This window comes from Centruroides sculpturatus, unplaced genomic scaffold (genome assembly GCF_000671375.1).
Source record: "Centruroides sculpturatus isolate CEXI.00-Female unplaced genomic scaffold, Cexi_2.0 scaffold435, whole genome shotgun sequence".
In the NCBI taxonomy this organism is placed as follows: Eukaryota; Metazoa; Arthropoda; class Arachnida; order Scorpiones; family Buthidae; genus Centruroides; species Centruroides sculpturatus.
Genome location: NW_019384953.1, coordinates 193,730 through 215,855, shown reverse-complemented (window position 1 = coordinate 215,855; position 22,126 = coordinate 193,730). Strand labels below are relative to the sequence as shown.

The 22,126-nt window shown below is 30.1% G+C and overlaps 2 protein-coding genes across 2 annotated transcripts in view; one reads left to right on the top strand and one right to left on the bottom strand.

Annotated features, from left to right (window-relative positions):
• The window catches only part of LOC111632301 (alpha-tocopherol transfer protein-like), a 17,297-nt gene extending 15,740 nt beyond the window's left edge, over positions 1 to 1,557 (top strand). Inside the window, exons 4-5 of the mRNA XM_023376699.1 lie at positions 792 to 905; positions 1,169 to 1,557. Coding sequence (XP_023232467.1) covers positions 792 to 905; positions 1,169 to 1,522 — 468 coding nt within the window. The 3' untranslated portion in view covers positions 1,523 to 1,557. The remainder of the gene's footprint in view (positions 1 to 791; positions 906 to 1,168) is intronic.
• Positions 1,558 to 9,192: 7,635 nt separating this feature from the next.
• Positions 9,193 to 21,997, bottom strand: LOC111632316 (alpha-tocopherol transfer protein-like). Its single transcript, XM_023376718.1, has 6 exons — positions 21,965 to 21,997; positions 21,300 to 21,401; positions 19,806 to 20,048; positions 18,002 to 18,195; positions 9,850 to 9,963; positions 9,193 to 9,581 (listed from the first exon to the last, which is right to left on the bottom strand). Exons 2-6 carry the CDS (start codon positions 21,385 to 21,387, stop codon positions 9,228 to 9,230), a joined length of 993 nt encoding a protein of 330 aa, XP_023232486.1. The 5' UTR covers positions 21,388 to 21,401; positions 21,965 to 21,997; the 3' UTR covers positions 9,193 to 9,227.
• Positions 21,998 to 22,126: the final 129 nt, after the last annotated feature.

Below are 22,126 nucleotides of genomic sequence, written 5' to 3'. Positions count from 1 at the left end.
ATACAGTAGAGCGTCGTTTATCCGAAAGCTGGTTATCCGAAACGTCCGTTATCCGAAAGCATTCCAGTCGGCAAATTTAAATTTTCGCCAGTGCTGTGGCTCTGCAATCTTCGGCTATTTCTCGGGCTACTCAAATATTTTACGTTTTTGATACTAAATTAACATCTGAAGTATAATTTTTTATTGTTTTTATATTTTTCAATAAATTTATTTTGTTCGTATAAAATAAAAAAATAATTTTAACGATACAATAGTCTTCGTTAGGCTTAACATGGACGAAAAATCAACGCGAAGCGACACGCAACGGAGAGTAATTTCAACATGGGATAAATTAATATATTTTTTCGTACATGATTCGTTATCCGAAAAATAAGTTATCCGAACCACCCCAGTCCCCAGTTAATTCGGATAAACGACGCTCTACTGTATTATTTTAATAGTTTTAAAAGCTAATTTTTGTGATAATGTTATGGAAAGCACTTTACATCTTTGCTGAAGATTAAGTAAATCTGCAATCCTTCAGGTTTTCTTGTAATTTACATAACAGTTATATTAATTAACTTGAATTTAAGTATGAAAGTCATCAACACTAGGCTAAGTTTACGTGATGAAAGCTAAAACATGGGCGTTAATGACTATGCTCAGGGGATTAACCATCTCATAGTTCATTGTAATTACGAGTAACTTCTAATTATAGAAATCTTTTCTAATTTACTATTACAACTTAATAATAAGTATAAAACTAAATAATCAGTATCTCTTAATATCTTTATTTGTATTTTCTTTATTAGAAAGATGCATATCAGGCTCGATTTAGTGAAATTCATTTCGTCAACTTGAATATCATCATTAAGGCATTTTTAAGCATTTTTGTTCCACTTCTACCAAGTAAACTGAGAGAAAGAGTATGTAACTATAATTAATTATTAATTCACATCAAATTCTTGTATTTAAGTTTTTATTACTGTTGTGGAGAAGAGAAAACACATATAGTTTATGAGTTTATCAGAATTGTGAAAGCCAAACCAAGAAATTCATTACAAATTAAAACATTTAACGAATTTCCTTTTATTCTGTTTTCTTAATCTCTTTTTTATAAAAATAATTTAAAATACTTTTTATTTATTTCAGTAAAGATTGATTATAATGATTTATTCATATGTTACAGTTGCATCTTCATTCTGATATGTCAACACTACACGAATTTATCAGTCCCGATTGTCTGCCCTTAGAATATGGAGGAAATTTGCCAAGTTTCGATCCTACTGAAGCCAATAATATGATTAAAGCTAACGAAGAATTCTTTAGAAAGAACGAAGAATACGTGAAATTGTACGAAGAACAAAAAAATAAAAATTTCAGCGAAGGAACGTTTCGCTACGTTAAAGAAGACTTTCAAGATGAAAAAGTGAAGAAAATTATAGAAAAAACAGAAGAAAGATTTAAAACTTATTCACATGATCCAGAAGCATTTTTGGCTGCTATGAAGCAAGATTCTGAATTAGAAATTACACATTTCTAAATGTTATAGAGTTATGTTCTTCTGATGTATGTTACGATTTATATGTACACAGTACAATACGTATTTGATTTAAATAATCTCAAATAATAAATTTTGGTATGAAATGTTCATTTCAATGTCTTTTATGAAAACAAAGCAATATTCAGCTGTTAATTACTGTTATACATTCGTAAATTACAATAATTGGGCTGTAATTTTTAAATTGCACACCTATACATTTTCATTATCCTTCGCTAGGCACAATCGGGTATGCTGTACAAAATATACATTTAAGATCGATGCTGACATAAAAAATGCAAATAACCTATATAAAAAGTAATAAAATATAAAAATAACAACAACAAAAAAGTAAAAAAAGCGAAATAATAAACAAGATCGCGTATTTATAAGACAAGGAAGATGCTTATCAACAACAACCAAAAACATTATACATATTTGCAGATAGACGTTAGTACAAACACAATATACCTAGATGACACTAGTTCTAGCAAAGTAGAGTCTGATCAGTTATTGAAAAAAATTAAAGTTCTTTCTTTCGGACACTAAAAGTTCCAACATGCAAGGCCAATCGACCACACTATCAACAATTACCTGGTAAACGGGGTTACGGGCGTCCTCAAGCATAGGAGAGTGAATGAGGTAGTGGTACACCCAATCACGAAAGCCGCAGACAGGACAACAGTCCGTGTTACTATTGTGAAATCTGTGTAAGTAGGCTTTCAAACGTCCGTATTCACTTAGGAATTGAGTAAGGTGGTGATGTGGTTTGATCCTCTTCCATTTCAGGTGATTGCTGACATTTGAGAGGAGTTGCCTAGTAATATGAATCTCTGGCGAGGAATTCCAATCATTTTGCCACCATTCAATCACGCTGTTCTATAGCAACCGCTGAATACTGGAGGAGGGAAGCTAACAGTAGACAAAGACGCCAATTCTCTGTAGTAATGCTAGCAAGGAAATCTGCCCTCTCGTTGCCCGGAGTGCCCTAATGACCCTGATCCATTTGATATGGAAGGTCGAAGAAGACAGGGAGATGGCAGAAAGGATGTTCCTAGCAATAGGGTGGGTAGTGTCCTTATCCTGTAGGATCTGCACAGTGGCGACACTATCTGTACTGATGTTGATGAGTTTCACCTTATACTCATTGTTGCGATACTGTAGAGCCATAAGGACAGCAAAGATTTCCACCTGGAATACCGAGCAGGATGAAGGCTGAAAGTACAGTACCATGATGCGTCTTCACGCCAAAGGATATGATGACAAATGCACCAGCCGTACCATGTGAAATCTTCGTCCCGTCTGTGAAGGTCTCTATATCACAGGGCCCGTTGACCAGGCTAAGACAACTTCTAAATTCAAGACGGGGGAGATCACTAAAGTGTAGTCATGTTTGATGTGCGAGGCATCAAACGAGACACTCAGAAGAGTAGCACTTCTTTCTCTTGAAACAGAACCTACACATACTGTAGTAGAATTGCTGTAGAATTGGATGTTTCACAGCAATAACTGGCAATAACCACACCATTAAAGTAAGCTGCTTCACAATATTTATGGAAGTAATGTGAAACCTCACACAAGGGACACGCCTATAGAGATTTGCTTTTCTTGGTGCAGATAACACAATGCCCTTGGTTTTGTCCAAATTAAAATTTAGCTTATTTGCATCACCGCATTCGATGGTCTTCCTAATAATGTTTTCAGCAGCAACCTCAATTACTTTTTCAACCTTAATTAAAAGATGATTGAAATTACAGCCCGATATTGTGACATGTTACAATAAATAATTTCTCATTTTGTAGGCAGTTTTTAATGTAAGAAACGTTAAGGATTTATTCGACAGCTTAACAATAATTTATTATTTTCAATATAATTTAAATAGAACAAGAGCTTTCGAATATTTAACTGAAGATGTAGAAGAATTTTTAGTATTTTATGATGCATTGCAAATTACCTTTTCGATCCGGAACTTGGATTATAAATCGAATTAAAATATCTAAACTTCATCTATGATATACAAATGTAATTTGAATAATTCGAGGCATTTCCGTGGAAGAAAAGTGGTCCGTATTTAGTTGCTGAACACATGAAGGAAACGGAAAACGCCATGTTACTAGGGGCGAAACCGTAACTAATTCTACATGGCTTGTAGAATTGAATTCGTTCTCAAAATATGATCGGTCGATTTCTATGAAAAAACCCTGTCGTTTTTCATTAATTGAGATCTGAAATTCAATAATGTAATAAAAAGTGGGGATCCATGATTGTTTTCGAGATGCACTGTGACAATGTCCACACTCGCTGACTCGATTGAGCGCACCTGATTTTTCTATAATATTTTTCTTATTAAAATATGAAATCTCTGTTATTGTTGCAGGTAAGTGGGATACATCTGTTGCAAATGTATGTGATATGTTTCGAACAATGATGCTATTCTTTGACCTACAACTAAATTTACATCGAACTCCAGAGAAAAGAATCGTAATTATGGTAAATGCAGAGGGAATATCAGTATCACATTTCCTTTAACTTACAGCAAGTTTTATTTGTGAGTAAACAATACCTTATATTCTATATCTATTTGTATACAGTAATTGCTCTATTTATTTCGTTTTTTATACGCGCATTAATGTTAGATTATTATATTTAATACATCTTCCATGTCCTACTCTGCTGCATTTCAAGATTTATTTTAAGTCAATGTAATATGAACAAGAAATATGTAAGACAGATCTGTAACATTAGAAATTTTTTAAGATTACTGTGTTATAGAGAGAGTTAAATAAGCTATGTCCAAAAGAATTTGTAGTAAAACACAGCGTGGGAAATAAATTAAATATTTATATATTTTTTTACTTATATATTTAATTTATCATACTAGTGTTTACATTAGTGCAAATAATCTTGATAATATAATTTATAACTAGTTTCATTTTTTTTTAATTTATAGACTAAAATATAAATTACGTGTAGAATAATAACATAATTAACTCAAGCATAAAAGGAATAAAAATATTTTTTTAAGTAATGAGGGGAGATTGATGACAACTGATACTACTTCATAATAAACTATAGAATGTGTTGTAAACAAAAAGCGGATAGAGAAATACAGTAATCGCTCAACTCCTGTCTCGTGTGGTTTGTTTTTATTTTGTAATTTGTTTTATATGTAGCCTGAGGGGGGATATTTACGCATTCAGTGGTTTTAACATATTGGGGTATCTCATATCACAGTTCTAAGCAGGTAATATGTAGCATAGAACGACGAACAAATTAACAAGAAAGGTTTTATAGATGATGAAAACTGTATTTCAGCAATTTTCTATAATTCCGTTCCCAGAACACTTGCAGTTCGGTCGTGGCCACGTGGAGTTTCTTTGGTTTTCTCCACATCTGTAACACCTGAATAGGGGCAAGTCACCCAAAAAAAAGACCTCCCCGAAGGCATCCCTTCCTAGGCAGATCAGTTCGACGTCTGGAAAGCAAAAGCAACGTGCTAAACTATCTTTTATAAGGGGAGGGCCAAACGTTCGGGTCCCGAATTAAAAAAAGATTGTTGTATTGGTTAATGTATTAAAGAAAAAGCCGACGGAAGAAGGACGTATGCCAGAAACGCGTATCGGTGTATAAGATATTAATGAATAAAGAGTGATGTTAAAGATGCCCACTGTCTAACTATGCACCTAGTTGTGCCAGTTGTGAAGTAAAGAATAAGTAGTATTTAAATTAGTCTTATTTCTTATTAATATTATTTCTTAGCAAAATAAATTATAATAAACTTTACGGAAGTACAGTATAGTATATTGAAGGAAACAGTATAAGTACTAGATTTATAAATTGAATTATTTCATATCATAATTGATATTGTATTATTTCTCACATTAATCTATATGAATTATTAATTATTAATTATTTTTCACATTAATCTATATGAATATTATTAATTATATTTGTATTCTATAAATATTATTTTGAACTTAATTAATTAATATGAGTACAAATTAAACAGTATAATAGGCGATCATTTTAGCAGTAAGATATGTAACTGTGTATGTAACTGCAAGAGTTATTCAGTTACTTTTCAGGCGTAGACATCTACAAACTCCCAAACCCTTTGATAGATTTTAACCAAATTCCGTAAACTTACTCTGGTACCCTAGGAAAAACAGGGACTAATAAAACTCAAATCGCTCACTCCTTGTTTCTGATTTAATCTCCCGCTAATTGCCCAAACCCTTTGACTGATTTACACCAAATTTTGCACAGTTACTCTCTACCATACGGCAGGAAATATACTCTAACGTATAATGTGAATAACTCAACCCTTTCCCTGAATTCCTGTTCAATATTTTTTGCTAGTTTGTTCATAAAACAATACAAAGATATTACTAAAATCTACCCGAATTTATTTTATGCATTTTTAAAGAGATAAATAAGCATATTATTAAATTATTCTTCTATATTTAATACTTCTCTTATACTCAATAAAATATAATTTGTTCAAGCAACAGTCATTTAAACAAACTTCCGGTCTGTGCGGAACTCGTGTGAGTTTAATTGAAATTTGTCTCGTAAAATGAGTTTGATTGATAACCAGCATTACTCAGCTGTTGTTAGGAAAAGTATCATGTACTGGGGCTAGACATTACTAACATATGTCAAGCTTAAGAGCCGGAGATCCCGATTATATACGAACTTTCGATCTAGACCGGAAGTCGTGTGATTTTTTTAAATGAAAAGATGATTATAACGTGCTATTCGACATTGTGACGATGTCAAAATAAATAATTCGTCGTCTTAAACTATAATTCTGTACTACATTTGAAAATTTAAAATGACCTAAATGCTTATATAGATTAATAAATGAAGATTGCGAGTAGATAAAAGGAAAGTTAGGTAATTCTTTTAACACATAAAAAATGAAAAATATAATTTTGTCTGTGTTTGCTTTCGAAATTAACATTTTAAAACAATCTTTGCCTATTCCGTAAGTACAAAGCAAAAATCTCTAGTTTGTATATACGTATGTGTATAATGTATATGTTATATATATACTACAAACTCTCATGTTATAAAAGTACGCAACATAAGAGAGTTAATTTATANTACCTAAAAAATGAAAAATATAATTTTGTCTGTGTTTGCTCTCGAAATTAACATTTTAAAACAATATTTGGCTATTCTGTAAGTACAAAGCAAAAATCTTTAATGTGTATATACGTATGTATATAATGTATATGTTATATATACACCACAAACTCTCATATTTTAAAAGTAGGCAACATAAGAGAGTTAATTTAAAATTAAACTTAATACACCATTAATATTTATTATATCAGATATCATACGAAATAGATTAAGAATTTCAATCAATTAATATTTATGATCTTTCATATAAATACATTAAATTTCTTGTCTCTGTTACAGCTTAGAAAAATCAATCTTTATTGTTTACATGATATTTCACAGGTGAAATATTAGGTAAACAATAAAGATTGACTTTTCTGAATAAGACTACCTCCTTTTCCAGAAAAAAAAAACACTAATATAATAACTTTTAACCAGTTAACAACGGCCACTGAATGTATAAACATTTAATTAATTACATTAATTTGGAGGTCCAATATGAAACTAGTGTTGATTTATATTAAAATTAATTAAAATTAAAATTTAATTTAACTTTTTTATTCTACTCCAAAAAAAATGTGATCACATGTGACAAACCTTGAGGCAAAACTTATAGGAATTGTTTTTGAAATTAAAGTGCACACGCATAAATTGTTCATTATTACTGGATTTTTTTAAAATTTTTCCTACCAGTGGCCAAGTGAATAAAACCACGGAACACTGACAACTAGTCACAGTTCGTTTGCTGTCCGAATACAGTATTTGAATCGAGCCCAAGCGAACCAATAATATTATTTCTGGGGGCATCTATAAAGACCACTCGTCGCCACAGCTTCAGAGATGTCACAATTGGCATACAAAAGAATTTTAAAAAATAAACAATTGATTTCTTTATTGCGTGCACTCGTGCTAGCAAACTTGGAACTCATCACTTTGATATTCTGAAGGTCGTGTATAGGTGATCATTGCACTGGCCGATACGGTGATGCGATTGGTTTTCTTCCTCTGTTATTTTCGTTTTTTCGGGGTCAATTTTTCGTTAGGCATGAGTAGTGTTATATTTTTTATTATTAAACTTTATTAGGTGCTCTCAATCGAGTCAGCGAGTGTGGATATTGTCACAGTGTATCTCGAAAACAATCATGGATCCCCACTTTTTATTACATTATTGAATTTCAGATCTCAATTAATGAAAATCGACAGGGTTTTTTCATAGAAATCGACCGATCATATTTTGAGAACGAATTCAATTTTACAAGCCACGTAGAATTAGTTGCGGTTTCGCCCCTAGTAACATGGCGTTTTCAGTTTCCTTCACGTGTTCAGCAGCTAAATAGGAACCACTTTCTTCTACGGAAATGCCTCGAATTATTCGAATTACATTTGTATATCATAGATGAAGTTTAGATATTTTAATTCGATTTATAATCCAAGTTCCGGATCGAAAAGGTAATTTGCAATGCATCATAAAATACTAAAAATTCTTATACATCTTCAGTTAAATATTCGAAAGTTCCTGTTCTATTTAAATTCCACAGGAAAGCATTTAAATTTTATTAAGAATAATGAATTGTGTTTGTACTAACGTCCATCTGCAAATATGTATAATGTTTTTGGTTGTTGTTGATAATCATCTTCGTTGTCTTATAAATACGCGATCTTCTTTATTATTTCGCTTTTTTTACTGTTTTGTTGTTTTTATTTTTATATTTTATTACTTTTTATACAGATTTTCTGCTTTTTTGTGTCAGCATGGATCTTCAATGTATATTTTGTACAGCATTCCCAATTGTGCCTACCAGTGTCAGGATCTAATAAAGATTATTTGTCTGTCACTGGGCATATACATTGTCTTGTAAATATGTTATCTTGTTTATTATCTTTTTTTTTGTTTCTATTTTTATATTTTATTACTTTNTTCAAATTACATTTGTATATCATAGATGAAGTTTAGATATTTTAATTCGATTTATAATCCAAGTTCCGGATCGAAAAGGTAATTTGCAATGCATCATAAAATACTAAAAATTCTTATACATCTTCATTTAAATATTCGAAAGTTCCTGTTCTATTTAAATTCCACAGGAAAGCATTTAAATTTTATTAAGAATAATGAATTGTGTTTGTACTAACGTCCATCTGCAAATATGTATAATGTTTTTGGTTGTTGTTGATAATCATCTTCGTTGTCTTATAAATACGCGATCTTCTTTATTATTTCGCTTTTTTTACTGTTTTGTTGTTTTTATTTTTATATTTTATTACTTTTTATACAGATTTTCTGCTTTTTTGTGTCAGCATGGATCTTCAATGTATATTTTGTACAGCATACTCCATTTTGCCTGGCGAAGGACAATTAAAATATATAAGTATGCAATTTAAAAATTACAGCCCAATAATTGTAATTTACGAATTTATGAATATTGGTTTGTTTTCATAAAAGACATTGAAATGAACATTTCATACCAAAATTTATTATTTGAGATTATTTAAATCAAATATATGTACTATATTATACAAATATATGTACTGTGTACATATAAATCGTAACATACATCAGAAGAACATAACTCTATAACATTTAGAAATGTGTAATTTCTAATTCAGAATCTTGCTTCATAGCAGCCAAAAATGCTTCTGGATCATGTGAATAAGTTTTAAATCTTTCTTCTGTTTTTTCTATAATTTTCTTCACTTTTTCATCTTGAAAGTCTTCTTTAACGTAGCGAAACGTTCCTTCGCTGAAATTTTTATTTTTTTGTTCTTCGTACAATTTCACGTATTCTTCGTTCTTTCTAAAGAATTCTTCGTTAGCTTTAATCATATTATTGGCTTCAGTAGGATCGAAACTTGACAAATTTCCTCCATATTCTAAGGGCAGACAATCGGGACTGACAAATTCGTGTAGTGTTGACATATCAGAATGAAGATGCAACTGTAACATATGAATAAATTATTAGCCTATTATCAATCTTTATTGGAATGAATAAAAAGTATTTTAAATTATTTTTATAAAAAAGAGATTAAGAAAACAAAATAAAAAGAAATTCGTTAAATGTTTTAATTTGTAATGAATTTCTTGGTTTGGCTTTCACAATTTGGATAAACTCATAAGCTATATGTGTTTTCTCTTCTCCACAACAGTAATAAAAATTTAAATACAAGAATTTGATGTGAATTAATAATTAATTATAGTTACTTACTCTGTCTCTCAGTTTATTTGGTAGAAGTGGAATAAAAATGCTTAAAAATGCCTTAATGATGATATTCAAGTTGACGAAATGAATTTCACTAAATCGAGCCTGATATGCATCTTTCTAATAAAGAAAATACAAATAAAGATATTAAGAAATAATGATTTCTCAGTTGTATATTTATTATTGAGTTGTATTAGTAAATTAGAAAAGATTTCTATAACTAAAAATTATCATCGTACAATGCCACTCGTAATTACAATGAACTATGAGATGGTTAATCCCCTAAGCATAGAAATTAACGCCCATATGTTCTAGGTTTTATCACGTAAACTTAGCCTAGTGTTAATGACTTTCATACTTAAATTCAAGTTAATATACCTGTTATGTAAAATACAAGAAAACTTGAAGGATTGCAGATTTATATAACCATTAGCAAAGATGTAAAGTGCTTTCCATAACATTATTACAAAAATTAGCTTTCAAAACTATTAAAATAATATTGTTGAAAGCAGTAGTGTGTAGCTACAATGTAAATTTACGTTGAAAGTAGTGTGGTATAGGTTTCTGCGTTTTTTATAATAAAATAAATGTAAAAACTTTGATTTTTCACTTCATTGTCTATGCTCAAATAGTAGGATTTCATGTTGTACAGTGCGTGAAATCCTACTGTTTGATTCTACACTTTACTGGAAAATTGCGACAATGCACTGTACAATTAATACATATTGATATCATAGTAATATAAGCAGTTACTGAATATGTTTATCTATTTAACAAAGAAACTTTAATAGAAAATATGTAAAATGTACAGTACAGTACAGTTTTAGTTCTTTTCTTATTCCTATTACAGAGACAGTAACGCTTATAAAGAAACATTTCATTCACCATTACAAGTATAATTATGTTTAAAAATCAAACGTGTGTGAGCAAAAGAAATAAAGAGGAATTTAAAATAGTAACTGTGACTATTATTGAAATAAAGCTGTTAAGAAAATTTCTGGAAATAAAGCCGTTATATACGTAAAAATTAGATATAAAATTTTAGTTTACTCACAAGCCTAACTTTCGTCACTGAATTCATAAAACTTGGTGTGGCTTGAAGGAAATGTGATAATGATATTCCCTCCCCATTTGCTATACCTACGATTTTGTTCTCTTGTGTTCGATGTAAGTTTAATTGAAGATCAAAGTAAAGCATACAACAACGAAACACATCATACGAATTTGCAATAGAAGTATCCCAATTAGCTGTAACAGAGGAGAAATTTTAGGTATTTATAATAAGGATGAGAAAAACAATTAANCGATTTTGTTCTCTTGTGTTCGATGTAAGTTTAATTGAAGATCAAAGTAAAGCATACAACAACGAAACACATCATACGAATTTGCAATAGAAGTATCCCAATTAGCTGTAACAGAGGAGAAATTTTAGGTATTTATAATAAGGATGAGAAAAACAATTAATATAGTTAAATTCTTAAGTTCGTTCCTGTAAAATTTGATAGATTAAATTACCCATGTGACCATAATTTAAAGACAAACACAAGCTAGGAAAAGTGTCTTGGCTTTAGTTCGGATGTAATGGATGTATTTGTGCTGACAGATCTCTCTGTATGGGTATTGGCAAGAACCTATTCCCAACTGCTGTGTGTAAGACCTACTTTTAATTCCTAGATTTTTAAAATCGTACAAGGCGTTGTGTATTACCTTGTGTTAAACACCACATGATACAGTTCTTGCCTACATTCATCTGCATTTCTATTTCATACACGTGCAAATGTCGTCAGTTTGAGATCCGAATAGCCCCCGGGTCTAAAATAATAATTTAAAATTAAATATTCTTTTATTATGATGGGAAAATAACATTTTTCTAGCGTGGGAAAACAGATAGGAGAGTCACTTCCTTTGACGGAAGTATGAGCATCCTCTGTTCTTCCCTTATCTGTTTTAAATCTCGCTACGATGGAAAGTGACGACCCCTCACTTCTTCCCCCTTCCCATCCGTTCACATGGAAGAATTCTAGTATGATGATTGGTTGTAAATCCGAAGATATAGGCGAAGTTTAGGAGAGTTCGAGGAGTTCGTTGGTAGATCTGAAAGTGACAGGACTCCACTCATTTTCAAAGCCCTTAGGAGTTCGTCAACAGATCCCAAATGAGACAGACGAAGTCCATGCAGGCTCCATAAGACCAACGGCCATAGGCGAATGCTACCGAGTTAATACTCATATAGAACATACGAGATATATTAGATGTTGGAAATAACAATACCTTCTCCATGAATAGGAGAATGAGAACTTCATAAATGAAGGACCTTCGCCGATAAGAAGACGTCAAAGCTCCTTTAACAAGTTGTATGTTATTTAAAGAATTGTGTGCTCTCTCTCTCTCGACACTGTATAGGTTAAGAATATCCGTTCTCTAGCTCGAAGTATATATATTTAACCATTCGTTAATTTTAATTCGTATTAAGCTTGATTTGTATTTTATTTACCTTATTACTTTATTAAATTGTTTATAGTTATTATATTAAAATATGTCTCTTGTATGTTGTCAGAATCAGATCCCTACTCGCGTGTTAATCCGCGACCGATGAAATAGATTAACTGGTGTCAGCATCCTGACGAAAAGATTCATATCCTACAATTTGGATCTAGTACAAAAGCCCTCCCGGTCAAAAATCTTGACATAGGATCGGATCACAAGATCCGAAACCGAGAGAACTAGTTTCACGAACTAGCGCCGATTAAATGATACTAACTTCCTAGCGGATTAGTACCCCCTGCGATTCTTACATCAGTCTTTAAGTTTTGGACACGTATATAACAGAATATTTATAATTAAACTAAATTACGTTAACGTACATTTAATGATAACATTATTTATTATAACGTAAAGAGTAAAAATGTTTCGAGTGAAACGAATATCAAATTAATTGTACAATGAGATTATTATACACTAACAAATATATTTATGATGGTCCAGTAATAACAATAAAGTTTACCATATTCAAAAATGAAAACATATCTTCCTTTCTGATCGGGTTTAGGCAAAAATTGCATAGTATTCAACGATAAAACATGCTCCACCTTGGAAGGAAGACGATCTTTAAAATATTGAGGATATTGTAGTCTAATTTCGTAGTAATTCTTCAGCAACTGCAGAGATCTTCCCATTTCATATTTTCTTGCGCGAAGAAATCCCAGAAGAAAGATGTCGTCCATACAACAATTTATTCCTTGATCTTCTACATTAAATAAACAGATATTAACGATTTTCTCCTTTAAAATTATATTTCTAAAATGTTAAAGTTGCATTTTCTGCTGTCTTTCTTATAACACTACAATTTTAGGTTGTCATTATCAGGAAGTAAAGACCATGTTATAAATAAGACTCATCTATTATATTTCATTTTTTATTTCCTTTTTTTTACCAAATGTCGGCCACTCTCAAGATATCTCGTTGTTGTCCAAAGTATTGTCTGTATTGTCCTGCGTAAAAGGGGTATAGGAGACAATTTTTTAAAATTTTTTTAAGGAAATAAAGTTACAATTTTAATGCCTTATATCATACTATATGCAACAGATTTGAACATAGATTGATGTAAAAATATTTAAATTCTTACATCCGTAATTCTCCCAGTCTCTCCTACTATTATAATATTGGAGAAAATACAATTGTATTGTTGTTGCTTATAAACAATGTCTTCTATCCTATTGTTTTATTTTTCCTCGACTTTTTACAGTAATTATTTATATATAGGCCTAAATATATACACTTTTTATAAATAATGTTTTAGCATTGTTCCATAGAAACGACTATATTAAATTTACATATAATTTGCTTATAGAGAAAAACTACGACTATATAATTTTATATATTAAAGTACCCTGCCAAGTTATTACCGTGTAAAAAATTGTTAATTTGTTACTTATTAACGTAATAAATTAATATTAATAAAATTGTTGATAGAATTAATAAATATAATATTTATGTTTATTGTCTTTTGAAATAAAAAGTAAGGGTTTGCATATTAAGGTGTGTGTATATAGGGAGCAAGATTTTACCCTGTTTAAAAGCTTAATAACTCTTGTGATTTTTGTTGAAAATTTCTGAAATTCTATAGGAGGGTTGGTTTATTAGGGGGATTGATGCTGTTATAGATCAAGAGGTGTGCAGATAAACGAGTCTCCTTGTGTATCTCCAGTTGGTTCGGACTTAATGACAATTTTACTTGTTACTAGTAGGCCCTATTTATAATTTTATAAAACTCATCCATATCTTCAACATTAAGCTTCTTGACAAAATATAATATATATATATATAAGTTAATTCCTATAAATGTTGACGTCTTTAGTGTTTTACTGGATGACCAATTTACCCACAAACCAAAACATCTAATTTTTAGATAACACATTTAAAAATTAGTTAATATAAATATTTATCAATAATTTATGACATTTATTCTTTTTAATTATAATAAAAATATATTACTTACTAATAATTTTTTTAAAGCTTTTCAGAGCATTTTCATCCCAAGGAAATTCTTCTTTGTCTTCCGCAAATATTGAATTTTTTATCTCCATTGTCGTCAAGAATTCTGTAATTGTTATATTAGATTATTTTAGAGGATATTCGGAAATTCTAACAAGATCTGTTATTGGATGACATTCAAAAACATTACCATTAACTCTCCAGTAATCACAGGTGATTAACAATATGAACTCTCTGGAAGCACAGTTACTTAATAACCAAGCTAAATGAGGGGTGTAATTTTAAGTCAAACTCCTCCCAACGTGTAGATTACATACCCAAATAACCTTTGCAAAATCATCCTTACATATATATAGGCCTATATCTACTATTAACAATGACGTTATTCCCTGCTACTGATATAATCATATGTTAGTATTTCCGAACGTACCTGTTGTAAGTTTGATTTTAAAATCTTTTATAATTCATTGAAAAAAAATTTAAAGCCATGTTTTTCACTTATGTATTTAAAAGAAAGTTAGAATATAAATTATAGTATTAAATTATATATAATTTAATACTATAATTTAGAACAGTGCTTATATAATATACTAGCTGCAAGGACCCGCTTCGCTGGGCAAAAAGTAACGATAGTGGAGATTAAGATAATTACATTATAGCTAATCTTACCCGTTTTCACAGAATGCAAGAATTACGTCCCCCGTTTCCAGACTAATTAGAGAATTTTTACGTTTAGTCAAACGAACTATTTTCAACGTTTCTGGAACGTTTACAATCGTTCTATAATCGAACCAATATTCGAATTTTATGTTCGAATTTAATTCGAACAAANCTTTTTTCCAGTTTCCGTAACACTAATTCACATAAAAATTTTGATACGGGACTCCCTATACAGACAACTTTTTTGACTGTATATTTGATTATTAAAATTAAAAACTAATTCATAGCATACCAATATTTCGTACACCGTCATGTCAATTGAGTAATTAATGAATTCTGGGATCTTTAGAAATATAAATTATATTAATGCTGCGAAACATGATTCAACTTTTATTGAAGAATACAAATTCTCAAAGTCCCCATAACTCTCCCTATTTCTTCATCCATTAACAAGAGGTCTTGTATTCTTTTATTACTTTTTTTCGGTCCTGTGCAACCAATATACTTTTCTCAAGATTGGTGGTAATGTATTTGTGAAATCGTTTTTCAAGAATATATGTCGTACCTCTACATTTTTTCACAATCGGTCTTATTTCTTTACCGAACTTATGTATTTTAATAATAATCCTGGCATCCCTGGTCTCCTGTTCCGACATTTTTAAGGAAAGTTAATACGTTGTCTAGCTTAATTTTTTCCAGTTTTTAAACTCTTCTATCGATGTATTCAATAATTTTTTTTAACAATCTGTTCGCATTTTGTTCCTTTAGTATAATCCTTCAAACCTTTATTGTATGCTTGTCTTTTCGTAATAACCAAATGCTTGCTTTTGTCTGCTCTTCTTAAGACCAAGTCATTCTCTATCAATTATTTTCGTGTTTGTTTTATATTTTTGTTTCTAATGCTTTCCTTTGTCTTCTTTGTTTGGTCTTGTATAACTGATTTCCATCTGAAGTAGTCTTTAGCCAATATTAAACGAATCTTAGCAGCCAAAAACGTGTTTAGTGATATATTTTGTTGTGCTGAGTGTCATTTATATTATTCACAAATTGGATGTTCTATAGTGAATGAATTATCACAAACACTTCACTTTTGACATAAGTGTTTAAAAAGTACAGTACATTACCCCCTCGTTACATCGCGCTTGTCAGGAGACAAAGAAAAATTCTTTTTAAAAATTTCTTAAAAAAAACAAAATAAAATTACACCTGTATAAAAATTTTAGAACTTTTCGTTCAGAAATAAAGAAATCTTTTAATTAAACATTACGCGGTGAATTCGAGAATTTATACCTTGATGTAAAGCGACCATATTGCATCAATTCACATAAAGATGTGAAATTTCGAATTTACAGAAGCTTACAAATGATAAGACGGTACTTAAAATTAATAAATAAACAACTTTTAATATCAAAAGAAAAGATAAATGATAATTGATCTGTCAATCTGTTTTGCTTGTTTATACATTTTGACGAATTTATTGCTTCACCTGCAGTGGTAATTTCAATGAAAATGATAGAATAAAATACCGTATTTTGTTACAAAAAGAAATTCAATGGCAATTGGTAATTTAAAATTTATTGACTGAAACGCTTTAATATTCGTGGAACAAGAAAAAAGCACGATATATCGAGTTTCTACTGTATTTGTTTTATTAAAGTAAAATTGTTAAGAAAGATTATCGAAATTATTTCTATTATAAATGTTCACGAATTTAATAATAAGCATAAATCAAAGGTATTATCCATATATATATATAATATATCAAATAATTTGCATGCAAAAATAAATGCCAAATTTTTAAAGTATTTACACAAAAAAAGTCTGATATATCTAGGAATTTTATGTCTTTTATTAACAAATTTTACGTGTCTTTATTTATGTAAAAAAAAAGGAAAAGCATTAACAAAAATAAATATTAAATTTGATTTGTATTAATAAATAATTAGAAATACTTACTCTGTCTCTCAGTTTACTTGGTAAAAGTGGAATAAAAATGCTTAGAATGGCCTTAATGACGATATTCAAGTTTACGTAATGAATTTCACTAAATCGAGCCTGATATGCATCTTTCTAATAAAGAAAATACAAATAAAGATATTAAGAAATAATGATTTTTCAGTTGTATATTTATTATTCAGTTGTATTAATAAATTAGAAAAGATTTCTATAACTAAAAATTATCATCGTACAATGCCACTCGTAATTACAATGAACTATGAGATGGTTAATCCCCTAAGCATAGAAATTAACGCCCATATGTTCTAGGTTTTATCACGTAAACTTAGCCTAGTGTTAATGACTTTCATACTTAAATTCAAGTTAATATACCTGTTATGTAAAATACAAGAAAACTTGAAGGATTGCAGATTTATATAACCATTAGCAAAGATGTAAAGTGCTTTCCATAACATTATTACAAAAATTAGCTTTCAAAACTATTAAAATAATATTGTTGAAAGCAGTAGTGTGTAGCTACAATGTAAATTTACGTTGAAAGTAGTGTGGTATAGGTTTCTGCGTTTTTTATAATAAAATAAATGTAAAAACTTTGATTTTTCACTTCATTGTCTATGCTCAAATAGTAGGATTTCATGTTGTACAGTGCGTGAAATCCTACTGTTTGATTCTACACTTTACTGGAAAATTGCGACAATGCACTGTACAATTAATACATATTGATATCATAGTAATATAAGCAGTTACTGAATATGTTTATCTATTTAACAAAGAAACTTTAATAGAAAATATGTAAAATGTACAGTACAGTACAGTTTTAGTTCTTTTCTTATTCCTATTACAGAGACAGTAACGCTTATAAAGAAACATTTCATTCACCATTACAAGTATAATTATGTTTAAAAATCAAACGTGTGTGAGCAAAAGAAATAAAGAGGAATTTAAAATAGTAACTGTGACTACTATTACAATAAAAGTGTTAAGAAAATTTCTGGAAATAAAGCCGTTATATACGTAAAAATTAGATATAAAATTTTAGTTTACTCACAAGCATAACTTTCGCCACTGAATTCATAAAACTTGGTGTGGCTTGAAGGAAATGTGATAATGATATTCCCTCCCCATTTGCTATACCTACGATTTTGTTCTCTTGTGTTCGATGTAAGTTTAATTGAAGATCAAAGTAAAGCATACAACAACGAAACACATCATACGAATTTGCAATAGAAGTATCCCAATTAGCTGTAACAGAGGAGAAATTTTAGGTATTTATAATAAGGATGAGAAAAACAATTAATATAGTTAAATTCTTAAGTTCGTTCCTGTAAAATTTGATAGATTAAATTACCCATGTGACCATAATTTAAAGACAAACACAAGCTAGGAAAAGTGTCTTGGCTTTAGTTCGGATGTAATGGATGTATTTGTGCTGACAGATCTCTCTGTATGGGTATTGGCAAGAACCTATTCCCAACTGCTGTGTGTAAGACCTACTTTTAATTCCTAGATTTTTAAAATCGTACAAGGCGTTGTGTATTACCTTGTGTTAAACACCACATGATACAGTTCTTGCCTACATTCATCTGCATTTCTATTTCATACACGTGCAAATGTCGTCAGTGTGAGATCCGAATAGCCCCCGGGTCTAAAATAATAATTTAAAATTAAATATTCTTTTATTATGATGGGAAAATAACATTTTTCTAGCGTGGGAAAACAGATAGGAGAGTCACTTCCTTTGACGGAAGTATGAGCATCCTCTGTTCTTCCCTTATCTGTTTTAAATCTCGCTACGATGGAAAGTGACGACCCCTCACTTCTTCCCCCTTCCCATCCGTTCACATGGAAGAATTCTAGTATGATGATTGGTTGTAAATCCGAAGATATAGGCGAAGTTTAGGAGAGTTCGAGGAGTTCGTTGGTAGATCTGAAAGTGACAGGACTCCACTCATTTTCAAAGCCCTTAGGAGTTCGTCAACAGATCCCAAATGAGACAGACGAAGTCCATGCAGGCTCCATAAGACCAACGGCCATAGGCGAATGCTACCGAGTTAATACTCATATAGAACATACGAGATATATTAGATGTTGGAAATAACAATACCTTCTCCATGAATAGGAGAATGAGAACTTCATAAATGAAGGACCTTCGCCGATAAGAAGACGTCAAAGCTCCTTTAACAAGTTGTATGTTATTTAAAGAATTGTGTGCTCTCTCTCTCTCGACACTGTATAGGTTAAGAATATCCGTTCTCTAGCTCGAAGTATATATATTTAACCATTCGTTAATTTTAATTCGTATTAAGCTTGATTTGTATTTTATTTACCTTATTACTTTATTAAATTGTTTATAGTTATTATATTAAAATATGTCTCTTGTATGTTGTCAGAATCAGATCCCTACTCGCGTGTTAATCCGCGACCGATGAAATAGATTAACTGGTGTCAGCATCCTGACGAAAAGATTCATATCCTACAATTTGGATCTAGTACAAAAGCCCTCCCGGTCAAAAATCTTGACATAGGATCGGATCACAAGATCCGAAACCGAGAGAACTAGTTTCACGAACTAGCGCCGATTAAATGATACTAACTTCCTAGCGGATTAGTACCCCCTGCGATTCTTACATCAGTCTTTAAGTTTTGGACACGTATATAACAGAATATTTATAATTAAACTAAATTACGTTAACGTACATTTAATGATAACATTATTTATTATAACATAAAAGAGTAAAAATGTTTAAATATATTACTTTCGAGTGAAACGAATAACAAATTAATTTAAAAATAAGGTTATTATACACTAACAAATATATTTATGATGGTCCAGTAATAACAATAAAGTTTACCATATTCAAAAATGAAAACATATCTTCCTTTCTGATCGGGTTTAGGCAAAAATTGCATAGTATTCAACGATAAAACATGCTCCACCTTGGAAGGAAGACGATCTTTAAAATATTGAGGATATTGTAGTCTAATTTCGTAGTAATTCTTCAGCAACTGCAGAGATCTTCCCATTTCATATTTTCTTGCGCGAAGAAATCCCAGAAGAAAGATGTCGTCCATACAACAATTTATTCCTTGATCTTCTACATTAAATAAACAGATATTAACGATTTTCTCCTTTAAAATTATATTTCTAAAATGTTAAAGTTGCATTTTCTGCTGTCTTTCTTATAACACTACAATTTTAGGTTGTCATTATCAGGAAGTAAAGACCATGTTATAAATAAGACTCATCTATTATATTTCATTTTTTATTTCCTTTTTTTTACCAAATGTCGGCCACTCTCAAGATATCTCGTTGTTGTCTAAAGTATTGTCTGTATTGTCCTGCGTAAAAGGGGTATAGGAGACAATTTTTTAAAATTTTTTTAAGGAAATAAAGTTACAATTTTAATGCCTTATATCATACTATATGCAACAGATTTGAACATAGATTGATGTAAAAATATTTAAATTCTTACATCCGTAATTCTCCCAGTCTCTCCTACTATTATAATATTGGAGAAAATACAATTGTATTGTTGTTGCTTATAAACAATGTCTTCTATCCTATTGTTTTATTTTTCCTCGACTTTTTACAGTAATTATTTATATATAGGCCTAAATATATACACTTTTTATAAATAATGTTTTAGCATTGTTCCATAGAAACGACTATATTAAATTTACATATAATTTGCTTATAGAGAAAAACTACGACTATATAATTTTATATATTAAAGTACCCTGCCAAGTTATTACCGTGTAAAAAATTGTTAATTTGTTACTTATTAACGTAATAAATTAATATTAATAAAATTGTTGATAGAATTAATAAATATAATATTTATGTTTATTGTCTTTTGAAATAAAAAGTAAGGGTTTGCATATTAAGGTGTGTGTATATAGGGAGCAAGATTTTACCCTGTTTAAAAGCTTAATAACTCTTGTGATTTTTGTTGAAAATTTCTGAAATTCTATAGGAGGGTTGGTTTATTAGGGGGATTGATGCTGTTATAGATCAAGAGGTGTGCAGATAAACGAGTCTCCTTGTGTATCTCCAGTTGGTTCGGACTTAATGACAATTTTACTTGTTACTAGTAGGCCCTATTTATAATTTTATAAAACTCATCCATATCTTCAACATTAAGCTTCTTGACAAAATATAATATATATATATATAAGTTAATTCCTATAAATGTTGACGTCTTTAGTGTTTTACTGGATGACCAATTTACCCACAAACCAAAACATCTAATTTTTAGATAACACATTTAAAAATTAGTTAATATAAATATTTATCAATAATTTATGACATTTATTCTTTTTAATTATAATAAAAATATATTACTTACTAATAATTTTTTTAAAGCTTTTCAGAGCATTTTCATCCCAAGGAAATTCTTCTTTGTCTTCCGCAAATATTGAATTTTTTATCTCCATTGTCGTCAAGAATTCTGTAATTGTTATATTAGATTATTTTAGAGGATATTCGGAAATTCTAACAAGATCTGTTATTGGATGACATTCAAAAACATTACCATTAACTCTCCAGTAATCACAGGTGATTAACAATATGAACTCTCTGGAAGCACAGTTACTTAATAACCAAGCTAAATGAGGGGTGTAATTTTAAGTCAAACTCCTCCCAACGTGTAGATTACATACCCAAATAACCTTTGCAAAATCATCCTTACATATATATAGGCCTATATCTACTATTAACAATGACGTTATTCCCTGCTACTGATATAATCATATGTTAGTATTTCCGAACGTACCTGTTGTAAGTTTGATTTTAAAATCTTTTATAATTCATTGAAAAAAAATTTAAAGCCATGTTTTTCACTTATGTATTTAAAAGAAAGTTAGAATATAAATTATAGTATTAAATTATATATAATTTAATACTATAATTTAGAACAGTGCTTATATAATATACTAGCTGCAAGGACCCGCTTCGCTGGGCAAAAAGTAACGATAGTGGAGATTAAGATAATTACATTATAGCTAATCTTACCCGTTTTCACAGAATGCAAGAATTACGTCCCCCGTTTCCAGACTAATTAGAGAATTTTTACGTTTAGTCAAACGAACTATTTTCAACGTTTCTGGAACGTTTACAATCGTTCTATAATCGAACCAATATTCGAATTTTATGTTCGAATTTAATTCGAACAAA